The sequence below is a fragment of the Zootoca vivipara genome, chromosome 17 (genome assembly GCF_963506605.1).
Source record: "Zootoca vivipara chromosome 17, rZooViv1.1, whole genome shotgun sequence".
NCBI classification, from domain to species: Eukaryota; Metazoa; Chordata; class Lepidosauria; order Squamata; family Lacertidae; genus Zootoca; species Zootoca vivipara.
In genome coordinates, this window is record NC_083292.1 from 15,038,385 (window position 1) to 15,047,471 (window position 9,087).

Genomic DNA, 9,087 nt, shown 5'->3' on the forward strand with positions numbered 1-9,087 from the left:
AGGATCAAGGCCTCTTCCAATTGGCTCAGAGGAACAGCAGCTGCTGACGAGTTGGTCTGGCCAAGGTACAAGAGGCCCAGCAGCCGAGCCCAGATCTCCCAGGAGCGGGAAAGCACTGTTTGCTCTCTCCTCCTCTTGCCAGCCGATTCCCTGCTCTGGTTGTTGTCGCTGCTGCTACTGCTAGGATGGTGGTGGAGCTTTACCTCGACCTCGTCTCCCAACCCTGCCGGTCTGTCTTTATCTTTGCTAAGAAAAACAACATCCCCTTTGAGTTCAAGCATGTGGCTCTCATCCAAGGTGAGACTGGTGGGTGGGGCAGAGGGAGTTAGTCACAAGATCCAGGGTGCAGAGTCTTGAGTTGCAGGGGCTGGGTGGGGTGGGGGCTTATTTGATGGGTGGGGGGCTGGCTTGAGCACCCTGTTTGACTCAGACAAGGATGGATTGAAAGAGGGGTCACTCTCAAATGGCAAACCAAGTTGGACTATGCAGAGATAGCAAAGCCGACTGGAAAACTCAGAAACCAAGAGGACAAAAACTTTTATAATAGCATGGGGGGAAATGATAAGTTATCTAGGAGACCACTGTAAGCAGATGGAAACAAGCTCTTGTCGTGTAAAAAACATGGATAATATGGTTCAATATAAAAACGAGTACAGACTAATATGCAGTTGTAGATGCTTAAAATAAAGACTCCATGGATGGGATGGGGGAAGTCATAAGATTCAGAGAATCTCCACATATAGCATGACTTTATTGATGTGTGTTTATTTGTATTTTTTGTTTGTAAAATTAATAAAATTTAGGTGGGGGGAGAAAGAGGGTCACTCTCAAGTTGCCTGTTGACTCTCCTTGACTCAGGCCGTCTGAATGGCTTTGCAGACCTTGGAAGGGTTAAGGCAGGCATAGGCAACCTTGGCCCTCCAGATGTTTTGGGACTACAACTCCCATGATCCCTAGCTAACAGGACCAGTGATCAGGGATGATGGGAATTGTAGTCCGAAAACATCTGGAGGGCCATGGTTGCCTATGCCCGGGTTAAGGGATCTCATTTGGAGCTTTGGGTTCCCTCGCAACTTGAGGATACCGCCGAAGAGGTCTTATTTCCTAACATTTAAAATAGGCTTTCGCTCTTTCTAATAGTTTTGCTTTCAGGTCGTTGGGGCCTCTTGGTAAAGGGCGGGTAAGAATCGATTGTTTCCTAATAAAAGCAGCCGCGAATTTCATATTCGTGGCAACCAGGAAAGAACGGTGACTGTTGTGCAGGCATCCCCAAACTCGGCCCTCCAGATGTTTTGGGACTACAATTCCAATCATCCCTGACCACTGGTCCTGTTAGCTAGGGATGATGGGAATTGTAGTCCCAAAACATCTGGAGGGCTGAGTTTGGGGGTGCCTGCTGTTGTGGAATGATTAACTGGATCGCGAGGAGGCGGGGCGAGCTTTGCAAAAAGACCCCTGGCTTGTGCCAGTGTCTGCCAGGGCACGGCTCATTTCTCCCTAGCTTTTGACCAATCAGTGCAAAGCCGGAGCTGGCCAGACGCAGAAGAATTCACTCTTTGCTGACCTTTGGTATTGATGCAAGGCGGGCTTGTGTATCAGTGCCTGCCCACCCACCCCCCACCCCCAGGCATGCTTGGGGCAAATGCCCACCTGCTTCCATCCACTCCCGAGCAATTGGCTTGTTCTCTGCAGTGTTCCGATTCTACATCTTTTGTGAAAAAGATTTATTACCTACTACTTGGGAGAATGGCTGACAAGCACACAGCCCTTGCCCAGCTGCCCCCCCCCCCACCTCCCAACCAAAGCAATCCGGTAAAGAGGTAAGAGGGAGCATGAGTGGGGGGAGGGGTCAGGTGGGGGTGACCAGCACCCCCCACCTAGGGTGGGTCAAGTCCGGGTCCTGCGTCATGGTTCTCATGAGTGAATAGCTGCCTCTTGATTCCTTTTGTCCATCTCTCCAGGGCAAAACAGGACGGAGGAGTTTGGCAAGGTGAATCTGCTGGGGAAAGTGCCTGCCTTGAAGGATGGCGACTTCACCTTGGCAGAGAGGTAAGTATCCACAGCACCGTTGCTTGGTGTGTCTGTGTTTGTGTTGGGGAGTCACCACACAGGCCCCCTGCAACTTCACTGTGTACCAGAGCCGGTTGGAAACCCATAAATCTCTGCTTTCCTCCCTTTGGGGTTTTGTGTTTTCATTTTCAAGGCCTTAACTAAGTTTATGTTGCAACCTTTCCTCACAGGGAATTCACTCCACCCCCTTGATAATTTTGGTTGCCTTTTTTCCTGGACTTTTTGTAATTCAACAGAACCCTTTTTGAACCAGAATTATCCACAATATTCCAGAAGTGGTCGCACCACAGATTTGTATAACAGCGTTATAATACCAGCAGGTTTATTCTCAATTCCTTTCCTAATGATCGCTAATGTGGAATTTCCTTTTCTGACAGCTGCTGCACACTGGGACAGTGTCTAATTTTTTTTAAAAAAAAAATTATTGGATTTTACATAAAGAAAAAAGAAAGAAAAAAAACAAAAAAGAAAAGACAAAAGCTTTAGGGGGAAAAAATACAAAAGTATAAGCAATATCATCACATCTCATTTCTTCAATGTTCTTCACTTATCCTTCTTACCATTCTTTTATAATTAACTCATAACATTTCCCAAATCTTAACTAAGCATCATAAAAATACATCCTAGCAATCTTAGCTATAAAAAACCAGTAAAAAAAGATAAGATAATAATAATAATAATAATAATAATAATAATAATAATATAAAAAAGGCATAGTCATATTTTTTCAATTCCAAATCTAAAAAATTTCGGACTTCCTCATTCCCCCTTCTTGAGTTCTTTGTAATTCACTAATTATTGCAGTTTCCAACTCTAAAATTACATTCTTTTTTTCCAAATTTTAACTTCTTTTAAACCATTGACCCTTCATACTATTCTTTACCTTTATTACCCAATATTCTCTACCCTTTTTACCCAAAAATATTCTAACTTAATTCTCAAATTCTTTTACCCCCTTTTTATTCCTACCCACAAACCTAAATCTGCCACCTTTCCTTGGAATCAGTGTCTCCAGAGATTTCAGCCAGCTCCTTAATACTTTCCGAGTTCAAACCAAATTTTATCAACCAATAAATTTTTTCACAATTCCCTCTCACCCCACTCCTGCTCTGTCCCAATCTAAATTTTGCTGAACCCTTCCCCCCCCTGATGTATTCCCAACACTTTATTTCCAATCTCATTCTCCTTCTGCCCCCCTCGTACTTTCTTCCCCCCCTCTCTCACTGGGGTGGCAACCTTTTTATTTTCCCCCTTTTTAAAGGGCTTTTGGATCACAACTCTTCCCTGTTTCACCCCTCCCACTGGTGAAACAGTGGTTTCTTCTTCATCTCTTCCCTGTTCCACCTCTCGGGACAGTGTCTAAATTTATTATTATTATTATTATTATTATTACTACTACTACTACTACTTATATGCTGCCCATCTGACTGGGTTGCCCCAGGTCCCAACAAAATATTAAAACACGATAAACCATTACGATCGTACCTCGGCCCCCAAACGCCTTGGGAGACAAACGTTCCGGCTCCCGGACGATTGAAAACCGAAAGTAAGTGTTCTGGTTTTCGAACTTTTTTTGGAAGCTGAATGTCCAGCATGGCTTCCGCTATTGTTTCCAGCACACCTGCGCAATTGGAAACCAATAGGAAGCCGCGCCTTGGTTTCCAAATGTTTCAGAAGTCAAACAGACTTGCGGAATGGATTCTTTTCGACTTCCTAGATATGATTGTACAATAAAAAAACTTCCCTGAAGGGCTGCCTTCAGATGTCTTCTAAGACTAAGTCAAATAGTTGTTTATCTGTTTGACATCTCACAGGAGGGTGTTCCACAGGGCAGGCGCTACTACGAAGCACGTCTTCATCAAGCTCTTCCCTATGACCACAAGGCCTTGTTCCTGGTCAGTCACTGCCAGTCCTATAAGCATCTATGTGTAATTAGAAGAAGAAGAAGAAAAACGCCCCAACTTGTTTGCATCCGGCTGCATCCGTTGTTATTCACCATTGTTGCCTGCTGCTCTGAGGGCCTTCTGGCGGTTCCCTCGTTGCGAGAAGCCAAGTTGCAGGGAACTAGGCAGAGGGCCTTCTCGGTGGTGGCGCCCGCCCTGTGGAACGCCCTCCCAACAGATGTCAAAGAGGAAAACAACTACCAGACTTTTAGAAGACATCTGAAGGCAGCCCTGTTCAGAGAGGCTTTTAATGTTTAATAGATTACTGTGTTTTATTTTTCTGTTGGAAGCCGCCCAGAATGGCTGGGGAAACCCAGCCAGATGGGTGGGGTATAAATAATATATTATTATTATTATTATTATTATTATTATTATTATTATTATTATTATTATTATCTCTCTCCTTTTTTTTACCCAAATAGCATTGCCATCCTCTTGTACCTAGCAAGGAAATTCAAGACCCCTGACCACTGGTACCCCTCGGACCTGCAGAAGCGAGCCCGCGTGGACGAATATCTGTCTTGGCAACACACGACCACGCGAATGTATGGCACCAAAGTGTACCTGGCAAAGGTAAGGGCCGGAGCTGCCTCTTGGCCCAGCTGACAGTTTACAGAGGAGAAGTCTCTGCTGCAACAAGGGGTCAGGGGCTGGGCTTAGTTTTGTGGCCTGTGAATGTATATCTGTTAGGGAGACCCTGCCCGCCCACGAGAGATGAAATGCTGGCAGCTGCCATCATTTTTCCTTCCTTCCTCTCACACGGCGATAAGAGGTGAAGAGCCATAATACCTAGAACGTCTCGGGTGTCAATTCCCCCTTGCCCCCTTCTCTGCATAGGCTTTGCTGCCTCTCTTCCTGGGACATCCTGCCCCTTCCGAAAAGCTTGAAGAAGCCCTCGAGAGTCTGAAAGAGACCCTGAAGCTGTTTGAGGAGAAGTTCCTCCAGGACAAGCCCTTCATTGCTGGCACAGAAATCTCCTTGGCAGACTTGGTGGCCATTGTAGAAATCATGCAGGTGAGTGATGGGAGATGATGAGGTCCAGGGGCCTCTGGGAGGAAATGGCCTTTGGCTCCTGGCGAGGCTGAGGCACCTCGTCACTTCCTGCTACTAGCCAGAGCCAGGTGGGATCACCACATCTCAAAAAGGAGAGGTCAGAGCTGCAAAGTGGCAGCCCAGGCGACCAGGTGGCTGAAGCATCTTTCTCCTTCCCTCTTTCTTTCTCTCCTCTCCCCCTCCCCCTGCTGCCTGCCTGCCTGCCTGCCTGCCTGCCTGCCTCTCTCTCTCTCTCTCTCTCTCTCTCTCTCTCTCTCTCTCTCTCTCCCACACACACACACACCCCTCTTTTTAGTTTAGGAGCAAGACAATGCCAGTCACGACAGAGGTGTACAAAATTAGGTCTGTTGACACAGCCTTGCTGTGAATATTTTGCTTTGTGGCAGGTGTTTAGGGCAGGCACCCCCAAACTGCGGCCCTCCAGATGTTTTGGCCTACAACTCCCATGATCCTTAGTTAACAGGACCAGTGGTCGGGGAAGATGGGAACTGTAGTCCAAAACATCTGGAGGGCCGAAGTTTGGGGATGCCTGGTTTAGAGCCTCAAAATATAAACTGCAAGAGAGACAGATGGGGATTTAACATTTATTCTGGAGAGAATGAACAACCAACATCTTGGTGAATGCAGTTCATGGACTGTTTCGCTCAGAAACCTTGAAATAACAGGTCTCTTGTTTCCTAACCTCAGAGACCCCAACTGAGACTCTGCCTGGGTGGCCCCTAGACCCACCTATTTCTTCCCCAGCATCCCAGTAGACCCTCCCCTCCCTCTCACTCCCACATTCCCTCCTCTACTCAATCCCACCACCAATCCAGTCACACTCCAGAACAGGAAGTGTGGGAAGAGAGAAGCGGAAGATTTTCTCTCTTTTGGAACACTAGAACTGGGGTCCTCTGGAGGTGAGGAGAGCCTGGCTGTTGGGTCATGCCAAAGGCTAGTCTAATTAAGGTTTTCCCACAGTGGCTGGCCAGAAGCAGGGGCTGGGTGCCACAGAGGTGCTACCCCACTCATGATGTATATCCTTCAGCATCTCGCTGATCAAAACTGAGACGCTCATTTTTTTGGTGCTGAGCTCTCGCTGGAACCAGCTGACTCATGCAAGAGTTTTGTCTGGTGCTCTTAACATTAGGAAGAACTTCCTGACAGTAAGAGCTGTTCGACAGTGGAATTTGCTGCTAAGAAGTGTGGTGGCGTCTCCTTCTTTGGAGGTCTTTAAGCAGAGGTTTGACAGACATATGTCAAGAATGCTTTGATGGTGTTTCCTGCTTGGCAGGGGGTTGGACTGGATGGCCCTTGTGGTCTCTTCCAACTCTATGATTCTATGATTCTTGCACGGGCCAAATGACTAGCATGAGAGCAAAAAGCCATCGTATTTTCATCAAGCGCTCTGGCATGAGCCAGCTGATTTGTGCCACAGCACAAGACGAAAAAGGGACATTCCAAGATCTCTAATCAGAAGCCGGGATGTCCCACTCAAATTGGGACGGTTAATGGGTATGGTGATGATAACTGTGGGGCAGATTTCCCTGTGCATTTGGCAAAGATGTTGTTGTTGTTTAGTCGTTTAGTCGTGTCCGACTCTTCGTGACCCCATAGACCATAGCACGCCAGGCGCTCCTGTCTTGCACTGCCTCCTGCAGTTTGGTCAAACTCATGTTGGTAGCTTCGAGAACACTGTCCAACCATCTCGTCCTCTGCCGTCCCCTTCTCCTAGTGCCCTCCATCTTTCCCAACATCAGGGTCTTTTCCAGGGAGTCTTCTCTTCTCAGGAGGTGGCCAAAGTATTGGAGCCTCAGCTTCAGGATCTGTCCTTCCAGTGAGCACTCAGGGTTGATTTCCTTCAGAATGGATAGGTTTGATCTTCTTGCAGTCCGTGGGACTCTCAAGAGTCTCCTCCAGCACCATAATTCAAAAGCATCAATTCTTCGGCGATCGGCCTTCTTTATGGTCCAGCTCTCACTTCCATACATCACTACTGGGAAAACCATAGCTTTAACTATACGGACCTTTGTCGGCAAGGTGATGTGTCTGCTTTTTAAGATGCTGTCTAGGGTTGTCATTGCTTTTCTTCCAAGAAGCAGTTTTGTGACTCCTGTCACCATCTGCAGTGATCATGGAACCGAAGAAAGTAAAATCTCTCACTGCCTCCATTTCCTCCCCTTCTATTCGCCAGGAGGTGATGGGACCAGTGGCCATGATCTTAGGGTTTTTTTTTTTTTTTTTGGCCAAGATAGCTTTTCTCAAAATGCATGCAGAATAAGCTCAGACACCTGATTCCCTCCCACCTACCCCCGACAGAAAAACAATGCAGGCATATGGTGTCTCTTCTTGCCAAACAAATGAAAGCTTGGGAACATTTCTCCTGGCCTTGCTTAAAAAGAAACAGCGTAGCACGTTTGCAAGTTCGTTCTTCTCCCAGATTCTTTCTTTCCAGCTAAGCAACTCAGGGCTCCCAGGAGTTATTTTCAGCCTCTTAATCCTGAATCCCAAGTCTTTTTTTATTTTTTATTTTTAAAGTGTCAACATCACACTTTACTTCAAAGGCATATAGCAGGAAGTAGAAATCAATTAGCAATCCAGTTGTTAGTAATGCTAGCCAGGCAGGCTTTCCAAAATAACTATTGTTTGTTTGTATAACACATACTCATTATCTTTTCTAAGTGGTGTTTGTAAAAATGGACCATACAGATAATTGCATTTTCCACTGATGGTTCCTCTAAGCATTCTGCTCTAAGGATAAAAATCTGGGGAGCCGGGCTCCTCACAGACTGTGAAGACTTCGGTCATGATTTTTACCTTATCTGTTTCTGCATGGGCGGAATTATTATTATTATTTATTGAATTTATATACCGCCCTATGCCCGGGGGTCTCAGGGCAGTTCACCGAATACAGTCAAGATATAAAACCACAAAATACATAATAAAAATAAAAACAACAACCCAATAGTCCCAACACACACACACAAAAAAAACATTTGAAAAGGGCATAGGATGTCAATCAGGTCAAGCGAAGGCCTGGTTAAAAAGGAACATTTTTGCCTGGCGCCTAAAGGTATATAATGAAGTGTTCTCCCTGGGGAGAGCATTCCACAGACAGGGAGCCACTGCAGAGAAGCCCGTTCTCATGTTGCCACCCTCCGGACCTCTCAAGGAGGCGGCACACAAAGGAGGGCCTCAGAAGATGATCTCAGGGTCCAGGTAGGGTCATATGGAAAAGAGGCGGTCCTTGAGGAATCCAGAGCATTGATTGGCTGACGAGACTGACGGCATTTTATTTCCACGCGTACAAGCAAATCCTTGATCATTCTTCCCCTTGATAATTCTCTCTGCCCCTTTATCGCTCTTTAGACTCCCGGCATTGAATGGTGGCAGCCCTCTTGGGCAGGTGATGGGGCTGCATCCGCGCCAAATCAGCACCCGCTCACTCTCCTTCTCTTTGCAGCCTGTAAGCGCCGGCTATGATGTCTTTGAAGGTAGACCCAAGCTGGCCTCCTGGCGCTCCAGAGTGGAAGAAGCCGTGGGGAAGGATCTCTTTGCCGAGGCCCACGAGGATATTCGCAAAGCCAAGGATGTGACGGAGGATCAACTCCCTCCTGAAATGAGGGAACAAATCAAGCAGCACTTGCTGAAGTATCTGAAGTGAACCCAATTGGGGGGCAGAGTCCCTCTCAATAAAGCGCCAGAACCAACCAAAACGTTTTGGTCTCTTCAAATATAATTGGAGCAGCAACACTCCCACCCTCCACCCCCCGTGCCACTTCTCCTTATTGTCATCTCTGGGGCTCAGGGCTGGTCACCAGGAGAAGAATTCAGGCCGTAAAGCAGAGGGTGTAGACAATGTAAACGAAGTATCAAAGTGGTGATAATACAGTAATACAGTGGTGCCTCGACTTACGAACTTAATCCGTTCCGAAGGCACCTTCGTAGGTCGAAAAATTCGTGAGTCCAAAAGCGCCATTGGAAACGCGATTTCCCATAGGAATGCATGGGAAACGGAAAAATTCGTAAGTCGAAGCAACCC

The 9,087-nt window shown here is 46.7% G+C and overlaps 1 protein-coding gene across 1 annotated transcript; it reads left to right on the top strand.

Moving 5' to 3' along the window:
- The first annotated feature begins 62 nt into the window (after positions 1 to 62).
- On the top strand, positions 63 to 8,761 carry LOC118076433 (glutathione S-transferase theta-1). Its single transcript, XM_035099192.2, has 5 exons — positions 63 to 297; positions 1,962 to 2,049; positions 4,436 to 4,586; positions 4,851 to 5,027; positions 8,509 to 8,761. The coding sequence occupies exons 1-5, from the start codon at positions 186 to 188 to the stop codon at positions 8,707 to 8,709; spliced, it is 729 nt and encodes a 242-aa protein (XP_034955083.1). The 5' UTR covers positions 63 to 185; the 3' UTR covers positions 8,710 to 8,761.
- Positions 8,762 to 9,087: the final 326 nt, after the last annotated feature.

Bases quoted from the DNA above. Each gene is read 5' to 3' on its own strand.
- LOC118076433 (XM_035099192.2), top strand. From the start codon at position 186: ATGGTGGTGGAGCTTTACCTCGACCTCGTCTCCCAACCCTGCCGGTCT. The intron at 298-1,961 runs GTGAGACTGGTG...CCATCTCTCCAG, and splicing joins GCATGTGGCTCTCATCCAAG to GGCAAAACAGGACGGAGGAG. The intron at 5,028-8,508 runs GTGAGTGATGGG...TTCTCTTTGCAG, and splicing joins CCATTGTAGAAATCATGCAG to CCTGTAAGCGCCGGCTATGA.